The sequence below is a fragment of the Siphateles boraxobius genome, unplaced genomic scaffold (genome assembly GCF_051911475.1).
Source record: "Siphateles boraxobius isolate OS27281-9 unplaced genomic scaffold, OSU_SipBor_1 25, whole genome shotgun sequence".
Classification (NCBI taxonomy): domain Eukaryota; kingdom Metazoa; phylum Chordata; class Actinopteri; order Cypriniformes; family Leuciscidae; genus Siphateles; species Siphateles boraxobius.
This window is the reverse complement of record NW_027508866.1, coordinates 7,345,452-7,368,071: the sequence shown is the minus strand read 5'-3', so window position 1 is coordinate 7,368,071 and position 22,620 is coordinate 7,345,452. Positions and strand designations below refer to the sequence as shown.

Sequence of the window (22,620 nt, the reverse complement as noted above, 5' to 3'; positions counted from 1 at the left end):
TCTCTATATAACTTGCGCTGCTGTAATAAGTTGCTTTGCTCAGCTGAACCTTGCAGTAAAGACCACACTCACTTACTGGAAAACCTTTAAAGATGTGTGCTCTGAAGTTTTATAGTCAATAATAACCTACAAACATGATTATTCTCAGAAAGGACGCCCACGGACTGGCCCACAGGCCACTGACTGGACACAAAACTGGAAAGCATTTTCTGGCTAGCTTTAATCTGATTGGCTGATTTTAAGGAACTTCCTGGAGTAAGGGAACACAACGTTTATTATCAGTCTACTTGGAAACAAAGTCATGTTTACGAGGTACCGGGTGATACGGCGAGTGCTTTTGAGGATGAAATAATCTCTGGATCTGTCGGTTTTCCAGGTTAGTGCGAGCAAAACAGATTTTTGTTTTGTCGCTTGACATGTCCATGAGACACTCTCTTCCTGTTTAAGTGGGTGCTTATAGGCACGATTAAGCTGCTTGTGCCGTTTAGTCAAAGGTCTGACAACATCTCCATTGACTGTCACACATCTTGAGTTAACTTCTCTCAAAGTGCCTTTGTCTTTGCCAAATGTGTCGTCGGTGTATTTTCGAGCATCTTTCCCTTCATAATGAGCACTTTGGACTCATATACAGCTTTTCTGTGAGCAATTCACTCTGGTAATTATAGTCAGGATGGAAAGAGACGGACAATGGACATCAACAGGGGGACTGTGTTTTTTGATGTTACTTATGCGAGCAGTTTCACTCATACTGCAATACTCTCGATGCTGAATGACAATTTGCCATCTGCAAGTCCAGCCGGACCGTTCTGAGAGAAAGACTATCAGTGGCACTATCAAAGTCAGTCATGTCCTCTGATCAAGGCACTCACTGAATGAACGGTTTCAGCATGGGGCAAGCTTATTATTCATGTAGTTGTCATGCACCTACGGCTCTTGATCAAATGTATTTTTGATGTTGCAGGCAAAGCAGTGGGATGAGTTTTCGCAGTCGGTTTCCTATTCCGTTCTAGAATTTAGGATTTATATGTATTTTTTAAATTTACAGCTATTTTTCTTTCTTTTCTTTTCCTTGGCCTGTCTTTCCTCGCAGGGACTTTGCTGAGAACCACGTCGAGTTGCTGAATTCTTCCACTCTGATGACATGCACCGAGCTCACAGTGCTGTAAGTGTTTTTCGTGCTTTTACCCTCAGTCATAGTTGGTTTTTCCTCGTGTACGTGATGGCTAGGTGTACGTTGATGCCAGCATCTCAATTTATAATGGTAATAAAATTTGATTTAATAGTCAGTTTAATTGAATGTGGTACAGATGTTTCGTTTTAGTTCATGATGCCAGTCATGTTTTTTTTTTATTCCCAGTTTATTATCTAAAGGGAAATGCTTGTTCTTAGTCATTAGGATGTGAGTGTCTGCATGCACGCGTTTCTAACAAGCGAACAAAGCTTAATGCCCTTGTGGAATGATGTCAAGCACGTGTTGAAATCTTATTACGAGTTTAAAAACAGTGGGACATTTATTATATGCCATATACTGTGGGATACAATAGTCTGGGACCACTTTTAAAAATCCATCATACAGGTCAGGCATGCATTGCCTTTTTTTATTCGATACAATTTTATTTTATTACACCATTTCTATTTAAATTGTATTGTCAGATTAACAACTTAACAACTAATGTTGTTAAAAAAAAGTATTTGACTTGATATATTTTGTTTGATTTACATAAATGTAATTGTAACAGTTGTCAGTTCAGTGAAGAAATGAGTTCAGCATAAACTTTTAGTGATAAAAAGAAACAAAATGTCCCAGGCCTTGTCCTCTCTCCTTTCCACTGTCATCCCTCCTCCTTTTATCCTTCTTAAGCTCCTCCGTGGGACTCAAGACTGGTGTGTCTTTGAATTGTGCAGTTTACCAGAGCAAATTTTGCAATCCTCACAATTCTACCACAGATTGAGAATGAGTTGTGAAGAATATGTTGAAAGGTCTCCATTTCAAAGATACATGCTGCACATTGTCTAATGAGGCATTATTGATAATTAGACATTTTTTAAAAACAGACTTTCTATTCTCCTTCTCATTTTGCTTTGGGCAAAGTAACATAGTTTGATGCAACTGATGATGTTACTTGGGGAAAAAGAAATCTAACTCCCATCATTTTCTTACAAGTTAATCAATACCTCGGGACGTTTATCTATGGGCTGACTCATTTGTGGTTGATCACATTTGGAGTATAAAAATAGAGGAATCTAATCCCAGTTTCTCAGAGCTGTAAATTTGACTCCCTTGTAATCTTGGTACTGCTTTCCTCTTAAAACTGTTGCAAATGAAAGCAGAATGTCTTCTAGGAACAGTGTGATGACTTATTCGGAGTCCTTATTAAGTCTCTGACAACTAAACCCATTCTAGATGTTTTCTCAAGGCTCTATTAGTTTATTATTAAGACCTTCTCTTTTGTAATAGATGTAGGGAAGTGTCAGACATATCCTAAATGAGATTGAGGGAGAGGTGGTATCTTTGCAAACAGGGTCAGGATGCCCTTGCTGAAAAAATAAGCTGGAAATGCAGCAGAAAGCAGTAGGATTTCATTATCGTCTGGCTGTTTCACGGGGCAGTGACTGTTCTTTGAGGCTTTCCACACAAGTGAAAATTTTGAAGTTTAGTCTAATTTAAAAGTAACATTATGTTGTTTTCTCATTTTGATATGCCCAGATCACTGCATGACAATAAAATCAAGATCCTTCCTGAAAGCACGTTTCATTCTCTTGGATCTTTGGTTGAACTGTGAGTACTGCAGCACATCATTTGAATGTCTAATGCACTTAAATCATAATTGTTATGTCTTTGTATGCACGTGGATTTCATTCATCTGATTGTTGTTTGTTTCTCCTTCTTATTTTTTAGAGATTTGTCTTGCAACAGACTTTCCGACCTTCCTAAAAACACTTTCAAGAGTTTAAAATATCTGCAGAAACTGTGAGTTATTATATCAGTCACATTGTTTATTTAAAAAATGTTGAATTGGTTGGTGCACGCAGTGCAATAAATAGCGCCATGGTTGATACAATAGGACAAAATACAATTTTTATAGGGATATTTTAGCCAAAGAGGAAAAATTCTGTAATTTTACACTCACCCTCATGTCCTTCCAAAACTTTGTGCTTCTATTTCTTCCATGGAATAAAAAAGTCTTAATTTGGTGGCTGAAAAAAGCACCACAAAAGTAGTCTGTATTCAGAGCCTTTGAAGTCATGTGCTAGCTTTTTACAGACTTGAATTTGAGCTTGTCTGTAGCCTACATCTGCATTCAGGAATGGTGTGTTGACACTGTCGATATAAAAATAATTTATGGACTTCAGAAGACTTGAAATAAAGCTTATGAGTGTTTCATGTCATTTATGGAGCTTGACGACTCCAGGTAACTATCCACTGTTGTTGCTGGCAAGAGGAAAAATTCGGTTTAAATAGAAATGGATTTGAAATGTGATTAGTAAATAATCAGAATAATCATTTTTGGCTGACATATTCCATTTAATGTTTGCAGGAACATATCCCATAATCCTGCTCTCCATATTCATGCCAGTCACTTCGATCACCTAGTCCAACTGGAGTCTCTGTAAGTATCAGCATTGCATGCTCTGCGCTAGAAAAGAATGGCTTTTAAGACCCTATTAGTAGGTGTCGGATGAAAAACAACATTCATTTGTGCTTAACAGAAGTCTGGAGGGCATTGAAATTCCTGAGATAACCACCAAGATGTTTCTTCCCATGGGAAACCTGTCCCACATGTACGTACCTCTCATTGTGTGGTCCGTGTAATAATCTACATTAGCAGGATGCTCAGTTTGTAATCTATTGTTTGTTCATATCTGTTTTTTCTAGATATTTTAAGGATTTTCAGTACTGTTCCTATGCCCCACATGTCCGGAAATGTAAACCTAACACCGATGGGATTTCATCAGTTGAAGACCTGTTAGCCAGCCTGGTTCTGCGGGTGTCCGTCTGGGTGATGGCCTTCATTACCTGCTTTGGGAATCTCTTTGTCATCGGAATGCGCTCCTTCATTAGAGCGGAGAACAACCTGCATGCAGCCTGCATCAAAGTCCTGTGTTGTGAGTAGTGCTAAAAATGATTTTTAATATTGAATTAATAAATACATTGTGTGCATTTATTATTATTATTCTAAAAAAAGAAAGAATAAAAACTAACTTCATTATTGATTAATCTGATCTTTGTACTGAACACTTCATATATTTGATAAAAAAGTAATTTATTGTAATTAAATATAATGAAGTGTACACACAAACACACACACACACACACGACCCGAGTTGAAATTGCTCCAAAAAAGTTTGGCTATACATTCTACAATGGCAACAACAAAAAAGGATTTTCCTGGCCAGTAAATATACCCAGTAATGCTAAGGCCTTCATGAATGGGGGTATTAGCAGAAAAAACAAGGGTAACAATAGGTAAAGGATTTTATCTGAATAATGGAAGCTGACAGTAAAGCCTATTATGATTTGATTTGCTTTTGTGTCTGTATATATATTCTTGAGCGTGTTTGATTGTTCATTCCCGAACGATTATGCATGCATCTATAATCCTATTAAGAGAGTGACAGTTTGTTTGTCTTCAAATGCTAGCATTTTTTTACTTATTTAAAAAGAGAATTTACAGACTGTTCCACAGTCCGATCACTTCCTGATGTACTGAACAATAACAATCTACTAATACTTCAGTAAATCTGTGACAGATGTATTTTTGTCCAGACTGATAGAGGCCTGATGGGTTTATTTGTCTATATTTGCAGTTTTACTGACATGGATCCAATAGGGATACAGTTTGTAATTGATTGAGAATTGTGATTTTAAGATTTTCCTGTGTATTCACAATTTGATGTGAAACTTGGTGAGATAATATTACTAGCCATGTGTCTTTTTTTTGGCTGAACCATATTTTGCTAAAATTAAGTCCGCAAGCTACCTTGATTTCAAAAAAGGTAAAATTATAACAAATTATTATAATACTGTATATAACAAAGGTAGTTTTGGTTTAAACATTGGGGGGGTTTAAGCGTGAACATCCCAGGGAATGCTCCCTCGTGAGATTTAATATTTATTTTTGAAAAATGGTCTTTTGTGGTATCTTGCCCATCATCCACACATGCAAAGTTTTTTGATAACATAACTGCAATAAAGTAATAGCCTAGGTAACCGTTACTTGTTTACATAGGATTTTTGATGTATATTATATAACCCTCTGGTGCTCTTCTGTCATTTTTGACAGGAAAATGTTCCTTCCCCCCCCCCCCCCTTTTTTTTTCACTTCATCGTAATGGTACGAAACTTGGTAAAGGTTTTGGCACTTGCTATGTGAAAGAAAAAAAAAAACTCATGGACATGATTTGAAAAGGTTAAATGGTCCTGAAATGTAAAGATTTAACCTGAAAAGGTTAAATGGTCCTCGTGTTTAAAAATGACTACATTGGAAATTAATGGGAGATGAATTTTATCTAGTGAAAACCTTTGGTACTGTGCCCAAACAAAATCTTACTGAAACCTGTATCAAGCTCAAATTTGGAAAACAAATTGTTTAGATTCAAGGCTTTGATTTTCTTGCGGTTTTAGAGTAAAACATGTTTTTGAAAATGTATATTTCATTTAAAAAATTTTAAATAGTATTTTTGTGCAGCAATAAACTTCACTTTTAAGTTCACTTTTTTTAAAAACTTTTTTTCACCAGCAATAATCTGGCAACTTAAATCTGTGCTCTAAATCATTCAAGATTTACTATTTTTCAGGTCTATGCTCAAAAAGTGAATAAATGGATTATAAAACATAATAAAACGTAAATATCATGTGGTACCATTTTTACCGCCACGTGAAGATCACCAGAGGCTGGAAGCGTCGACAGAATTGTCTGCTTCAAAGTGCCATGGGAAGTTAAACTACTGTAACTTAACATTTTCTTATATTGAAATTGTTTATTTCTTACTCCTTAACAGTTCACCAGGCTCTTAATGAGTTTTGGCTGTCATCTCTTAATATCTGAAGGCTTTTCCTAATCATCATTAGAATGATGGGGAAAACCAATTGTTTGGTTAATAAGTCTTGAAGGTCCAGACTTTAAAGCTCTTCATTCGAACACCACTGTGAGTTTGTGGTTGGGGCTTTCCTCCCAGCCCTCGTACTCCACAAACGCTCCCTTGGCCGCACAATATGTTGCGGGCTTGCGCACCTGGTCAGACACAACTTGTGGTTCAGGCTCCAGGGCGACGACTCCTTCCGTCCTGTCTTTAAGCTCAGACTCGCCGATCGCAGCAGGCTGAAGTCCATGGTCTGCGGTTGGGCTCTCGTATCTCCATCGTGCCGGTCGTCGGTGGCTGAGGACTCGTCTCTGGATGTAGAGTGGGGCTGGTGTTTTCCTCTGCTTTACTAAATACTTATTTCACTTACTGAAATGCAAATCAATGTATAACCTTTATATAATGTTTTTTTTTCTGAATTTTTTGGTTGATATTCTGTCTCTATCCGTTTAAATAAATCTACCATAAATTATATACCCTTCATTTCTTTGTAAGTTGGCGATCAGCAGGGGGTCAAATAATTATTTTACCCACTGTATATACTTATTATATATATATTTCCCACTATATATATAATAGCAATCATTGATATTTTTTTATTCACAAATAATTCTATCACTTAATTCATAATTTTATTTATTTATATATATATCATGGAGGGTTTTTATTAGCCGGTGACATTTTCAGTTGAGTTCAGTGTCCTTATCTTCTGTACTTGGACTGTTAATCTCAGCTATAGCAGTGTGTCTAGATTATAGTCAGGGTGGGAAAAGGAGCTTGACCTTTACCTTCAGCTGTTCACTGACTTTAATAGCATCTCTCTGCTCACCTTTGCCATGCTGCCATCGAACTGTAAGGAAGAATGATGCGTTCATACATTATTCCCAAAACGCATTCCCTTTTCTCAAAAGCTTTTAAGACAGCTGGAGTATTCTTAAATTTACTGTCTGACTTGTGGGACAACCAGGAAATGAGCAGCTGTCAAATATATCACCTCCTCTGGGAGGAAATTCCTCAAATAAACCTGCAAGCAACTTTATACCACTTCTGGTAACACTGTGTCTTGTTTTTATATTGGTAATGAGGAACAGAATTTGCGCTGTTGATATTAACATCCACTGCACAAATTGATGCAGCAGGAGCTAGACACTATTGTTTTAAATCAATTTAATTAGTCTGCAACTAGAACTGATGAACCCAGGAATAGCAATCTTATAATCAGTGCAGATGTTGTCTTTCATTCTAAAGTTATGAAATGAGGACAAAACTGAAGAACTTGGGTGAGGAAGTAACCAAGTCTCAGCAGGGGGAGCCCATTTTCCACTGGCTGTCACTTATTGAAACCGATTTCGTGTTGTTTATTTGCAGAAGCCTACCTTTCCCTTTCAAGAGCTACTCTCGATGCTGCGTACTCATACTCATTAGCGATTTTTTTTCGGGCCGAGGACGTTGCATCTCGTTTCAGGCGAGATGATTTCGAGAGTGCCGCCTCCTCCCACGATGATGAAGCGCAAGAGTTACTCGAGGTGGTGACTCGTGCACTGGCCAGGTTACAACTGGACTGGCCACTGGAACAAGAGACCCCTAAGCGCACAAATTTATAGAAAAGAATTGTGTCCGTTGGCTGAGGGGGAGAGCCTGAGCGACGCTCTCTCCCCTTCTCCCTCTCTCCCCTTCTCCCTTCTTCGAAGACTCGTTCATCAGGGAAACATTCAATGACATAAATCATCAGAGGTTTTTTTAAGCCTCTTTCTTGGCGTGTTTGATCACATGCTTCACAACCGGTCAAACAGAGATGTTTTTCCAATGCGTATGAGTACACCGCATCTTGTTCTTGCTTTTTCAGGGAACAGGCTTACAGTTGAGTAACCCGAGACATTTTTTCATTTATGAAAATATAAGTAAAAATAAGTACTGTATGACATCGTGCTTAAATATCCATGTCATTGGTAAGAATTTTTTTTTTTTTTTTTGCTTTAATGTTTTCTAGTTGCTGACTGTCTGATGGGAGTCTATCTCTTCTTCCTGGGGATATTCGATGTGAAATTTCGTGGCGAATATAACCGGAACGCTCTTATCTGGATGGACAGCGTGGAATGCCGAACAATTGGCTTTCTTGCCATGCTCTCCTCTGAAGTATCTGTCCTCCTCCTCACCTACTTGACACTAGAGAAATTCCTAGTCATCGTTTTCCCTTTTAGCCACCTGCGCCCAGAAAAGCTGCAGACAGTGCTGGTTCTGGCCTTCATCTGGATTCTGGGATTTGTCATAGCAGCTGTTCCCCTGCTAAATGAAGACCTGTTTGGGAACTATTATGGGCGAAATGGAGTTTGTTTCCCTCTGCACTCTGATAGACTGGAGAAACCAACAGCCAAAGGATACTCCACGGGGATATTTCTAGGTTCGAGATCTCTTCACTGATTAGATTTTTGATAATGTGTTCAATTGTTTTCATGTATTAAGTATTTGTAATTATTTATATATATATACATATATATACATATATATATATATACATAATATTCTTCAATATACTAAATTTAAGCGGGGGTGACCTTTTCTTTTCTTTTTAAAACCCAAACCAGCAAAGGGGATGATCTGCAGTGTCCGATTTACCATGATTTACTGTAGGCTACGGAAAATGTTTAATTTCTAATTTAATAAAATTCCTAGCAAAAAACTCACTTGGGGTGTGTCGAGAAGGAAAATGCATGCGGTGGATTTGTTTTTTTTAAAGCTTCCATAAAAATGTTTGTGGTTGTTATTGTAATACACATCTTTTATTTTATTTACTATTTTTTTAAGGATACTAAACCACCAGAGATGGTAGGTACTGCAGAAGGCCACTGTGAAATTTACTCTTTAAATTATGAAACCGTAACTTTTCTGGGAAATGGGGATGTCTGGTCACCCTGTAATTTTTAAATTCTGTATCTACAGACAGTCCTGGTTATTACTTTCCTAGTATGTCAGTCCTTATGTGCATGTACTGAACAAAATGTCTTCTGTATTCACAGGTCTTAATCTGGTGGCGTTCTTGGTGATTGTCGTATCTTACTCCAGTATGTTCTGTTCCATTTATAAAACTGGCATCAATGCCACAGATGTGCGCAGTCGGCTGCACAAAGATGTGGCTGTGGCCAACCGCTTTTTCTTTATTGTGTTCTCTGACGCCCTCTGCTGGATACCCATATTTTTGGTCAAAACACTCTCTCTTCTAAAAGTTGAGATTCCAGGTATGTTGTAGATTTTTGCAGCACCATTTTTTTTTACCACATGGTTAAAACAGAAGCATGTTTCTCATTTTTGCATGAATCTTCAACCCTATAACATTTTGAATGTAAGGAAGTTGACAAAATATATTTTAAAAGAGAAATGTCTTCAGTTAGGCATATTTATAATAAGGCACACAAAAACTGGGTGATGCAACAAGAATTAACTAATATGAGTCATATATTCAAATAAAGATGTCAAGTTCCAAACTTACTGTGATGGGTTTAAAATAAAGTAGCTCTCTGGTTACTTATCCACTTTATTTTTAAAGAGCGAGAGAGCAGCCATTTATTATTTGAATGTGTCAAGGCTTCCAGTCTCATGTGCTTCCAGTTATTTTTAGCTGTGCAAAACAGCTTGTTATGCTACTTGATGCTGCAAACTGGCATTTCTTACCATATTATTTTAATGTATTGTTGTAATTATATACTGATTTGTAGCGCAAATAGTGTTACCGCTTATGGCCCTTTGCATTCTTTTATAGCGCTAATGAATTGGATGTTTCGAAAGAAAATAAGGTGGATGTAATGATAAATAACTATTGGTATTTTTGCCAGGTTATAGCCACATTTTTTTTAGCCCTGATATTTTAGGCCTGACATTTACATATACATTAAATAAATGAATACATTTTAAATAAAAGTTAAACAGTAAAAAACAAAACAGTAACCTTCTCAAATAAAATGATAAAAAGTTTAATTATCCTTGGTTTTTTTCTTTCATGCAAAAAAGCCACTGTTTCATGAAAATGACCCAGTTACCTCTAGCCAAGTGTGTCACAAATCCTCAATTTAAAGGGTTAGTTCACCCAAAAAGGAAAATTCTGTCAGTAATTACTCGCATGTTGTTCCAACCCCGTAAGACCTTCGTTCGTCTTCAGAACACGAATAAAGATATTTTTGATTAAATCTGAGAGCTGGATCACTCCTCCATAGGCTTCTAATGGATTGAAACTTGCCAGCCCCGAAACGTTATTAAAGACATCGTTAAAATAGTCCAAGTGACTACAGTGGCTCAATCTTAAGTTTATCAAGCGACGAGAATAGTTTTTGTGCTCAAAACCCCCCAAAAATAACGACTTTATTTCAACTATTAATTTCCTTCTCTGTGGGCCTCTAGTCAGTTAAAGCAACACCAAGTGACTTTTCCTCTGCGGTCGCCCTACAGGTTGGAAGCGGAATTGTCCATTACCGCTGTTGTAAATAATTTAGGCTACCGCAGCCTACTGTCGCATGCGCACGCTCGCTGTTTATCCAGCACCAGCTTTGGAATCAACAATGGCCACAGACAAGGTAGAGTATGATGTATGGTTTTATGAAAGACATCACAAACGAAGAAAAACTATGTATGCCGTAAAGCAGTCGAAATTTGTAGTTCTTTTTGTGCTCCGGTTACTACCTGAAACCCGAAGTTACATAGTGCCAGTAAAAGCGATACAGACCACGTTAGGCTATGGCAGACGTGTCATTTAACCTATTGTAAGTCGATGGACCATCACAAGGGTCTTGGAAATATATTATGAAGGTTGAAAAACTACATAGTGTTACTTTAACTTAGTGTGATTGCGTAGAGCTACGTCACACGTAGGCTCACTATTGGTCGGCGCTGGTCATGTGGGTGATGCGTGTGACGTACAACACAGAAGCTTACGCTGTTACACTAGTGAACTGACTCGAGGCCCACAGAGAAGGAAATAAATAGTTGAAATAAAGTCGTTATTTTTGTTTACTTTGCACAAAAATTATTCTCGTCGTTTGATAAACTTAAGATTGAGCCACTGAAGTCACTTGGACTATTTTAACGATGTCTTTAATAACTTTTCAGGGAACAAGTTTCAATCCCTTAGAAGCCTATCGAGGAGTGATCCAGCTCTCAGATTTCATCAAAAATATCTTAATTCGTGTTCCGAAGATGAACGAAAGTCTTACGGGGTTGGAACAACATGAGGGAGAGTAAATACTGACAGAATCTTCATTCTTGGGTGAACTATCCCTTTAAGATGATCAGTACAATGAGTTCTGCTGTTGTTGACATCAATGTCTTACGTTTATCTCTGCAGGGACGATAAACTCCTGGGTGGTTATCTTCATTCTTCCTATCAACAGTGCCCTTAACCCCATCCTCTACACCCTGACCACCAGCTTCTTCAGAGAGCAGGTGGAGCTTCTCCTTTGCCGCTGGCAGCGACGCTCCGCGTCAAAGAAAGACCGCAAGAGTCTCACCAGCTCCACCATCTATATGGACCCTTCTCGAAATGCAGAATACCCTGCAAAAATTTCCTTACCACGACTGTCTCTGGCTGACATGGATAACCAATATGGGTGAAATAGCCAGTGAGTAAAAGTAATCATAGTGTTGGGCTATCATAATCATTATCTATGTTCAGAAAGGAGATTGACGGTCTTTCTTGGAACAATTTTAGTCAAAGGATGGCACTGTTGATTCCTGCGGTTTTTGTTCCAATATGGAGTGCTCTTTTTAGACACATGACTCTATTTTTAATGTTTACTCCATTAGGAGAAGCATTTTTGAACACATCAGCTAGAGCCTCGAACCCCTCCAACGAACATTTTCACCCTAAACGCCATGTCAGGCCCGTTAGCCCTTGAGCTGGGCTTGTTGTTTGTCTCAAAAGCTTTTAAAGAAGAAAAGCAATGACTACTAAACCAATGCAGAAGACTAACAGTATTTACTGCAGAGCACATCTTTGAGAGATCAAATTTCTATGAAGGAAAAATTTGTACATTTTCTATGGAGATGTTTGAAAATGTGATGGATTTTGAGATTGAATTCAAGAGCTTATTTGTAATGTACAGCAAAAGGATTTATACTTGCTTTGCCATTTCACAGAAAAGACTCATTAAAGGGAAATGCCTCAAAGTTGTCTTGGGCAACCAAGTTAGATGACTGTTTACTGAACAGAAGCATGCAATCAAGATAAAGAGGTGCATTTCATTCACCTGTATAAGATAATATAACATGCATTGTTTTTGTTTGTTCTTTGTCATTTTTTTAACGACGATGCAAAAGCATTTTATTTTTTATACTCATGAAGACTATTTATAAGTTTGATTTTTCTACGCATCGCAAGATACATGCAAACATTCAAAGTTGTAAATATGTTCATAGTCCGAAGTCTCGTGGAATGTGTCAAGCAATATAAAATTGACAATCTGACCAGTGTCAAGGATTTCCTTAGCTTCTTCAATCATTGTATAACAGAGTTTTTAAACTCTTTTACAAACCCCTGTTGATTGTTTATAATTTATCATAAAAGACTGTATACCCCACAAATGAGTGATCTTTCATTCTCACAGTCTTGTGTTTGTGCAATTTTACATAAAACTGCATGGATTGCACTATAAAAAGTTTGGAATAATTACGCTTTTTATATCTATATTTTTTAAGAAGTCTCGTATGCTCACCAAGACTACGTTTCTTTATTTTCTATTTGAATTATTCCTGTGATAATGCAAAACTGTATTTTCAGCATCATTACTCCATTATTCAGTGTCACATGATCCTTCGGAAATCATTCTAATATGCTAATTTGGTGCTCAGGAAACATCTATTATTATCAGTGTTGATAACCATTGTTGCTGCTTAATATTTTTGTTTAAACCACAATGCACTATCATTCAAAAATGTGGGGTGTGCGAATAAAAAAAGAGAGAGAAATTCAAAAGTGACATTTATAATGTTTTGAAAGATTTATTTTGACAAATAAATGTTGTTCATTGAACTTTCTATTCATCAAAGAATCCTGAAAAAATGTGTCATGGTTTCCAGAAAAATATTAAGCAGCAAAAAACTGTTCTCAACCTTGATTAATTAGTAATTGAGCACCAATAATTATTGACAATAACTGATTAGCATATATATTTACATTTTGAAATGTTTTACTGTTTCTTTGATCAAATAAATGCAGTCTAGGTGAGACTTCATCAAAAACATGTATTTTTAAAAATCATAATTATTTAAAACGTGTGACAGAAAGTGTATATTTGCTTATGCTGTGAACATTTACAGGTAGGACAGACATACGTTCTGATAAGTTTTATAACATTTTTAGATTGCATTGGAAGAGAACATTTCCAGTCAGTTTGAATGAAATTGTGCTCTTTTAAAGGTAAACTCCATAAAAAATATTGCTTTTGATGTCTTTTAACTGGGTTGTTTGAGACTGTGCACCTGTCAGTCTCCAGCAGCATCTTTCCAGGCGCTCCAGAACCTAAAGCATGGAAGGACACAGACGAACGTCCGCCTCAGCCAATCTGCGATCTCCATTTGTCTCTTCGGTAAATATATGCAATCTGATTGGTCGCTATGGGCGGAGTTTTGCCATCCTCAGCGGCCGTCTTGTTCTGTCAGCCGATGCGAGAAGACGCGAGACTAATGAAGTGAAAATACCAGAATTCAGCGACGACGCTTGGATAAAGATATGAACCTATGAACTGCTAAACACAAACATACAAGGTATGATGTTTTTTGCTCGATGATTTTAGGGTGTTATATGTAATCCCGTGTCCATTCTAGTGAGCTTTTATTTGTGAAACCGCTTCAAATTGACGGAGAAGCCGTGAGGAAGGCCAGACCACCAGCACAGATTTTGTTTGTTTGTCTGTTGATAACACAAACACAACACAACAGATTTGGCTTCAAACTGTCCCATGCATAATTAGAACTAATTTATGGTGTCTAAATGGTTGCCATCGGTGTTCTGGGTTCACGAAGCGGAATTAATGTAATATAATTATAGCTGTAATGGAGATCGATGTCTGCGTGATTATGACAACAATGTAATAGTGGCTGTGCGCAAAATCGAGTGTGCTGCCTACATAGACAGCATTTTGGGCATCACGGGCGCGTGCAGCTTTTGTCGAACGCGCCTACGATACACTGAAATTCTGTGCGTGACTTAAATATATATAAATATATATATTTAAAGTGGTTTATTCTAGGCAGCTCACGCGCTTGTGAGACGCATCTACTTCTGATACGGACCATCCCTATCAAGCATCACTGATATTAATTTTACCTTTAGGAAATTGGATGATTTTGTATTCTGCATGGCAACAATCGCATCCTCCTTTGTCTAAACAGGGTGAGTCGTGACTTTTTTTTGTCATTATTTAATTACAGTATTCATATTACTGTTTATGTATTGTATCTAGCCTAAGTTCTGAGTAGCTAATACAACAAAGCACACGTAGACTACTCGTTATGTGAAACTTGTGGGGTCCAAAAGTCCCTATTGTACATCAGGGATTCAAAATATAATAAAAATATATAAATAAATATATATAAAAAATACTGAACAAAGAAAAGATGACTTAACATTGTTTTTCTCTATTTTGTCACTAATCAAATAAGCAAATTTGTGACAGTGATGCGAACTTGTAAATGCCTATTACATAATATTAAATAAAAGTATACACGAAATAGTGTTTTATAGTGGACTCACTGACTTTCGAAGCTTATATTTTCTTTCCAGTTGTTGTTTTGATCCTTTTTTGAGTCTGTTTTCACTAGGCAGGAACAGCTTATGTATCTGTGCTTTATTCATTACATGTAGTTCAGACAAAAGCGGACAGGCATCTTCATTGCTCTGAACCATGTGTGTTTACTTGAGGCTTTGTAAATATTTACATTCAGTTGCTGAAACCATTTGTGAAGCTTGAAATGTTTTGTTAATCATTCTAATAATGTGTTATACAAATGCTGATTCAATATGCGGAATAGCTTGCATAGGTCTGTCAAATAGTTCATTGGATGTTAGGTTGCACTGTGTTGCGATTTGTTTTGTCTGTCATATCCTGATCTGCAGTTAGTGAAGATAACTTTGGTTTTATTTTCACAGTGGCTGGAAACCATATTATTTGCATAATGAAATATTAAAGGACATATTTTAGCATCCACATTATCCAGATGTGTTTGGGCACTCATGACAAAGACATGCTCTCTGAATCAGAATTTGTAATATCTGCAGATTTTAGATCATTTTAGGCTTAAGTGTGCTTTGTATTTTTATTTTCTATCTTCAAATTTCCCATTGACTTAAAGGGATAGAACCCTAAAATTTATATTTTCAAATTTCCCATTGACTTAAAAGGACAGTTTACCCTAAAATGAAAATTAAGCCATCATTTGCTCACCCAATTGCCATTTGCTCACCCGATTGCCATTTGCTCACCCGATTGCCCCTCCTTTCTTTTTTGGACCACAAAAGGAGAAAAAAAAAAAAAAGAGAAAAGTCCCGCTGTCACGATCTCAGTCTTGTGGTCCCTTGTTGTGAAAAGGACTTTTATGTTGAAGTGTATTTTCTGTTCCATTTGTTTCTGTGTTCACTTCCTGTGTTTAGTTCCTGTTTTCCCTTGTTACATTAGGCTCGTTTGCGATGAGTAAAATCTGTGCAGAACCGATCACCGGTGATCACTACATCCCGGTTAGAAATGTGTCCGAGTGTGGTCCGACTTGCTCTGATGTCATACTGACGTATGTCAAAAACTCTTGCGACGGCGAGGCGGCCGTGTCGGATTCTGCAGTCAGATCAAAAGCACGATTGGAAACGACTTGCTGATGACAGCTTAATGGGTTTTGGTTTAAACAACCGTGTAAAATTTTTGTCTTTCAAACATTTTGATTTTAAAATTCTGATATCAGGTTTTTATGTGCATTAATTCGTTAAAAATGTGCATTATGTATGAACATTTCCAAACTCTCTGACAGTGCAATCTCGCTGGTTATGTGATTGTCATATTTCTATAAAAATATAAAAAAATGTCTGTATAAATGTAAAAATGATTGATAAACATCTTTCAATTGGAATTGAATAACTTTGGGTGTCTTGTTCATCATATTTATTTTCATATGAAAGCAACCAAACTTAAATTACATCCAGTTTATTAGCAACACAGCGCATGAATGTGAATCCCGCTATATCTTCCTTTGATCTCGTTGGTGTCTGATCCACTATGAGAAGATAGAACCAGAGAATGTCTAATAACGGGAGAACTTCCACTCTCAGTAAACTTCCGGCTTCTGAACTGGTTGCAGTTCCACTCTGGTTCCATATGAGGGCGCTCACAGGACGAGTAAAGAATGAATGGAGGTCAATGGAGCTATACCCCTCAAAATCCTTTTCTCAGGATATAATTTTTTGTCTAGTAATTTGAATGTTGCATTCGAAAGGAGATGCAAAGAAATTACACATTGCCGGGTGTTAGATTTTTTAGAGTCACTTATTTGCTTTAAAAAGTATGTTAAAATGTCAATGACGTTATACACACCACGACCAAAGATACTGCTTTACGGTAATCCTTCAATCACTTTGGTGCTTTCGCGCTCTGCACTTTCTTTTCTCTCGAGGCATCAACAACACAGCTGACACAGGTAAATGCACGTGCTAGAAGAGTGTTTGTTTTGTTGTTTTAAAAGACCACGCCGAAAATACACACACACATTCTGGTCCCGCTTCGGATGCCAGGATGCCATCAAGCGGTATCTCTGGTCGTAATCAGTCCTTCACTGACCAATCAGCATTCATTAACAGAATGCTAGCGTGTAATGGGCAACAACAACTCGACCTGTAAGAAATCGAAAGGACATAAGTACTCGTTCATTCAACTGTCGACCTATAACCCATGTTGAACTTGCAAAACCTACAATCAAATCTGAGATTTCTCAACGGCAATCGGGTGAAAGAGACAAATTTAGCCCTCCATAGACTCCCATTCATTTTTCACTCAGGGCAATCGCCCCAAGTGGAACTCTGGTGGAACTACAGCCAAAATTCGGTACAATTGGACTTAATAGGGGAGTGGCCAGGCTCTCCGTAGACGGCTCGGATAGAACTGTCCGTCTTGACTGCACCTTTTTCACTCCTCCCCTCACCTACTCTCACATCTCAAACAAGCCTAGTGTCTACCTCATTTGTTTCCATGACTACTTATCATCTACACCTGTCCCTTGTTAGCCTGTTAGTCTTTGTGTATTTATACCCCAGTGTTTCTTGTGTTTGTCTAGTCTTGTTCCTACATGTATGTTATGTTTGGTGTACTCATTCTGTTCATGGTTGTCTGGTCTTTGTGTTTGATTTGTTTGTCTGTTCTTTGTGTTTGATTTGTTTGTTTATTTTTGTCAATAAAACTTATTTGGATATCATTTTGAATAAAACTCAGAACATTTGGATCCAGCTCTCCTTGTTTTTGAGTTCACAACCTTACACCCGCTCGCTCGTGCTCATCAATATTATGGCAGTGAATAGTGACCAGCATCAAGGTTATTTTTTTTATTTGTTATTATTATTAATAACCGCACATGATTTTGCAAAGGCTGTGATTTTTTTTTTTTTTACAGAGCACGGCTCTGTAATCTGTATTAAATTCTGCTCCATCTGAAAGCCAGAGGGTGCTTTCATGCAGAAACTCCAAATATGCCCCGCAGTCATTCCAGAAAATCCCTAGAGCATCATATTATATCACTGTAGCTGAATAAACAGATGATTGAAACGCTTTGATTGATTAAACATGACTAATAAACACACGGCTACGACAATATATGGTTCATCTCTATTGGTGCCACAGTTCACTCCGTCTCACCCAGAAAAAGCACACAAGTTTTGGGAAATCAAGTTTAATAAAAATGCGCCAAAAAAGAAAGAAGGGCATATGGCATTACAACAACACCAGGGTGAGTAAAGGATGGCTTAATTTTCATTGTAGAGTGAACTATCCTTCTAATGAATTGGTAGAGTGTTGTCGTTCAAAATCTAAACAACAGAGATGACATCATCTTGATGTTTGCATAAATAATTGTGATTGCTGCTTTTGCAAGCACTGGTATTTTCTTTAGGAAGTGCAGATCTAATTGTTTTACATTCGGTCCATACTAGTGCATACAAGGGCACACATTTTACTGTTACTGAGAGACTCGACTGAATGTGTGATGTACTGCCCACTTGACATTCTGTAATCAAACAGAGATGGTCTTGGTTATTGTGTGTAGGTTAGTGGGCGCTTACAGGATTTTATATAACAGCTTCTGACAGGTAGTTTTAGAAACCGAGATGAATGCATTTGGTTTTGCTTTGGTAACCAATTTTTAGTCAAGAGTTGTTCACTGTTTCACCTGCTGTTTCTATCTCCTCTCACTGGCTGTTTTTCAAAGCTCGTCATGAATTATTAACTGGGGATTAGCTGCAAAAAAAGACAGCCATAGCAACACTGCATTGCTCTTTCACCTCTATCTCCATCTTTTTCCACATCACTTTTCCTCAAATAATTGATCTCTTTGTCTCTTGTGATGCTTTCTTCGATCAGAGTGATGTACTCTGTAACTAGCGTTTATGACTTTCTGCGATCTACACAGTAACCCAAAAACAGAGCTATGACAAAAATCACTTTTATTTATAAAAATATTCAATTTCAGTAACACTTTATAATGTTTCATTTATTGATGTTAACCTGTACTTACAATAGTTCTAAATAAACAAATTATTATAGATGATTTCAAAATTAATTTAATATACTAATCTTTTTATTTATTATTGAAAGTTGTATCTGTTTACATTAATGTAATGTGAATTGACATAAACACTACACATCTGAACCTACAGAGGATAAGAGATTTGGAGAATGATGGATGGATGGAAAAATGTACACTTGTATTTTTATCAACTAACATTTAATAATTGCTGTAAAAATATATTGCTCATTAGTCGTTATGAGATTATTTTAGCTAATGAATGAACTAATGTTAACAAATGAAACCTTATTGTCAAGTGTAAAGTTCTAAACTGTTACCGTAATACTTTTTTAGAGACATCTTTTATTGTATTGAAAGCGTACAGGGATCCCTTGAAGGGATGAACGCTTAAAGGGACACTGTTGAGTGTTACATTTTTAAGTTTGGCCTAAAATAAAGTATGCATATACAATTTTAATGCTTTTACATACTTTATGCCATAAAATAATTATTGGTGTACATTATCATTTAAAAAAATACTTTTAATCAGCAAGAATGTATTATACTGATCAAACGTGTCAGTAAAGATATTTATAATGTTACAAAAAAATATATATTTCAAATAAATGTTTTTTTGAACAGCTATTCATTAAAGAATCATGAAAAATGTAATGTATCAGTTTGCACAAAAATATTAAGCAACACGACTTTTCAACGTTGATAATAATAAGAAATTTCCTTCAAAGCACCACTTTTGATTTCTGAAGATCATGTGACACTGAAAACTGAAGAAAAACATTTGAATGTTTGAGTACATTTTATTAATTACTTTAAAATGTGTCATTATAAATACAATTATAATGTAGAAGGGAGAATATACTTTTGCTGAAATGTAGATTCCTAACATTAGCTTTGGTTGAAGTTATTTGGATAGCATATTTTAAGCTTCTCATAAAACTAGTTTGAGATAAACTCATGAACTGTACGTCCACTAAACTCTAGAGGGCAGCCTCACACTTCATTTCCCTCACAATTCATGATAGAAATGTTTGTAATGAGAACTTGCTACATCCGCTCCTCTTTTCTAGTTTTCACCGTTGAATCTAAAACACCTCTTAAAAAATCTCTGTGTTGTGTTTCTGACTCTCTTTAGATCTTCCACCAAGCTTTCATGCCATTTTCGCAGTTTCGAAATCACAGTTCCACTTGTCTTTATAGGGCTTTTTAACTGAAGAGCTTTTGAAACATGACTATACTAATGCATAAATGGTTGAGAAGGAGATCAATAAAAGAGCATTTCAAAGTGCCCTTGAGATGAAGAGCCAGTGGACGCCTCAAAATCATTTGCCGAACTTGTCGAAATGTGTAAATATTGACATTTCACTTCATGAAGTCACTTGACAGTGTCTGAGAATGCCTTTCTTTCCGGACAGCATGTCCATGTGGCGTCACTCTCCTGGCAGTCCAGTCCTAACTGCCATCTGAGGAATGTGATATCTGAAGATCACTGGTGATTACATAAAAACAAACCCTGCCTTGATGTGGTGATCACGATTGTGTGTGCGCACAGTCTGGAGTTCTAGGTTATCTCCAGTAATTAGGCTGCACCAATTAAGTGGGCTATTTTCGGGTAGGCCAGTGGTATTTGCAGGGTTCTTTGTATTTTTATCTGTTATATAAAGATGACACATTTTTAAAGGATGGGATGATGAGCTGTCATGCTTGCATGGCCTTTGGGACCATTCAGAACGCATTTATTCATTCCAATGCGCTACTTTTCCATTGTTTTTCTATGTAAACGCGCTAGACGGACGTGTAAAACCGTTGAGCTCGCGTTTTGCGTCTTTTGTAGCGCCTCGCACATGACACAGCGTCCTAAAAACAAAACAAAAAATCAGTTCAACTTTTAATAACCTTGCTTTTTGCCCCCTTTCCACAGTCCTCCTGTGGGGAAAATCAAGTTTTTAATGTTGTTTATATGGCTATGGGGTGTTTTTTTGTATGTGCTTTAAGACAAACCATGTGCAAATGCATAACTCAACACCATTGCTGAGTATTTTCTCCTGAAAACTGCAGTGAAAAAAAGACTCAAAAACAGTTTGAAATCGCCGATGTTTCTGACGTCACAAACTACCTTGTAACCAATCACATCATCGTGCTGGCGGGCTTTAGCATATCATTAAAAACTAGCAGAGGAGTCTCGAGAGATGCCAGGTTATCCCGGTATATTTTTTTGTTGATATGAAAAATCGGGTAGATTTAGCAATATAGCGGGTGTATGATGTATATTACGATGTTATGATGAACTATGCCTTTCTCCACTGACGTTCTGAATTGTTGAAAGCATTTCTGATGATTGTTAGAAGGCAGACTGAGATGGCGAACGGGAACATGGTTTGTGTAACATTAGCAACACATTATTAGCTGTTTGATAACATAGTCAAGCAAAAGGCTAATCATATTAATTACCATTATGTCCTTAACGTTGTAAAGAGTGACACCATTGTGCAGCTTTTACCTCAGTAAGTTGGCTGAGAGAATCTGTGAACTGGCGTGAGTGGAGACGGGGCTAATTAGCATATTCATGGCTCCACGTATACTAAATGAAGCAAGAGGATAGAGTTGCATTCAAGCTATTTTTAGGCACGAATAATTTTTTTTCACAGGAAAAAACATTTAAATATGTACTTTTGGTGATCAAAGATGAGTTTTAAGGGATAAAATTATTGACTACAGAGGGACTGATTATTGACTTCTGTGTGAACGGGCCCTTAATGTGAGTTTATGTGTGTTTTTAGAGTTCATAAATTCAAACAAACATTTGGATGCGTCCAGGTCACGTCATTGTACATTCAGATTGTCATTTAGCTTTGAAAAATGCTGTTTTTCATGGAGCACTTTTTTAATTTGTAACTTGAAAACAAGATTTTTTTATTTTCTGAAAAATATGATTGTTTGTACATGCAAAATTTGCCTCCTTAACACTTGTGCGATTACCAGCACATTGCCATAGTTTCTGTGGTGTACTAATTGTTGCTTGGGCGTTTCTAGGGGGTTGATAGGAAATCTGAGTTTTATACAAGTTGTGACTTAGAAATTATTAGCAAGCTGTTCATACAGCCAGTCTTTGCTTGACTTTATTTCCTTAAAAAAAGCACTATATTTTTTGCAGGCGTTAAGACAGAGTAGCCCTCAGTTCTGTAGATCTGAGACGGCTGAGACGGCCCTTGGGAAGAGACGCTGACCCTTTTTGGATTTGCATCAAAATGTTGTTTATTGAAGAAAAGGGCTGTTTTGTGTTCTCTCGAAGGAGTGGTCAGTCACTCTGTTTCTTTTTCCCTCTTTTTAATCAGCACTTTCAGCCAGGGTCACTTGGAAAGAGAGACAGAGTAAGGTAGTTGTTCCATGTTGGCCTTCAAAAAGTTTACTCCATAAAACCAGCAACGCCTGCAGGTCAGTGAACAGTGCGGCTATTTGTTAGCTTAATGTCATTAAAAGGCGGTCCAAATACACACCCTCACCCTAGGACTCCACATTTGTCTATTCCCTCTGACTTTATAAAAAAACAACATATAAATGATGTTTGTTTTGTGAGCAAATAGCATCTGGGATTCAAACTCGGGGGACATGATGCCTTGACGACCACTTTGAAAACACCTCGGATGCAAAACATAAAACAGTTAATATAAACCAGAAGCAAGTCATTTTAATAGGTGGCTTTCTATTCCCAAATGGCAGTGTTTTTAAAGCACTCTAAAATAAACACTTTTCACTTGCCCTATCTCTCCTCCTTTCGAA

The 22,620-nt window shown here is 37.1% G+C and overlaps 2 protein-coding genes across 5 annotated transcripts in view; both read left to right on the top strand.

The window, feature by feature from the left end:
- The window catches only part of rxfp2a (relaxin family peptide receptor 2a), a 48,165-nt gene extending 36,212 nt beyond the window's left edge, over nt 1–11,953 (top strand). For 2 of the 3 annotated variants that reach the window (XM_077242279.1, XM_077242281.1), the window contains 9 exons: nt 1,091–1,162; nt 2,708–2,779; nt 2,900–2,971; nt 3,540–3,611; nt 3,712–3,783; nt 3,878–4,107; nt 8,075–8,485; nt 9,102–9,320; nt 11,417–11,822. In XM_077242279.1, the coding sequence (XP_077098394.1) occupies nt 1,091–1,162; nt 2,708–2,779; nt 2,900–2,971; nt 3,540–3,611; nt 3,712–3,783; nt 3,878–4,107; nt 8,075–8,485; nt 9,102–9,320; nt 11,417–11,682 (1,486 nt within the window). In that variant the 3' untranslated portion in view covers nt 11,683–11,822. Of the gene's footprint in view, nt 1–1,090; nt 1,163–2,707; nt 2,780–2,899; nt 2,972–3,539; nt 3,612–3,711; nt 3,784–3,877; nt 4,108–8,074; nt 8,486–9,101; nt 9,321–11,416; nt 11,823–11,874 lie in introns of those variants that run through there. The other variant, XM_077242280.1, reaches the window with a different exon arrangement.
- Nucleotides 11,954–13,717: 1,764 nt separating this feature from the next.
- fryb (furry homolog b (Drosophila)) overlaps nt 13,718–22,620 on the top strand; it is a 69,762-nt gene continuing 60,859 nt past the window's right edge. Inside the window, exons 1-2 of one of the 2 annotated variants that reach the window (XM_077242257.1) lie at nt 13,718–13,833; nt 14,402–14,461. In XM_077242257.1, the coding sequence (XP_077098372.1) occupies nt 14,410–14,461 (52 nt within the window). In that variant the 5' untranslated portion in view covers nt 13,718–13,833; nt 14,402–14,409. The remainder of the gene's footprint in view (nt 13,834–14,401; nt 14,462–22,620) is intronic. The other variant, XM_077242259.1, reaches the window with a different exon arrangement.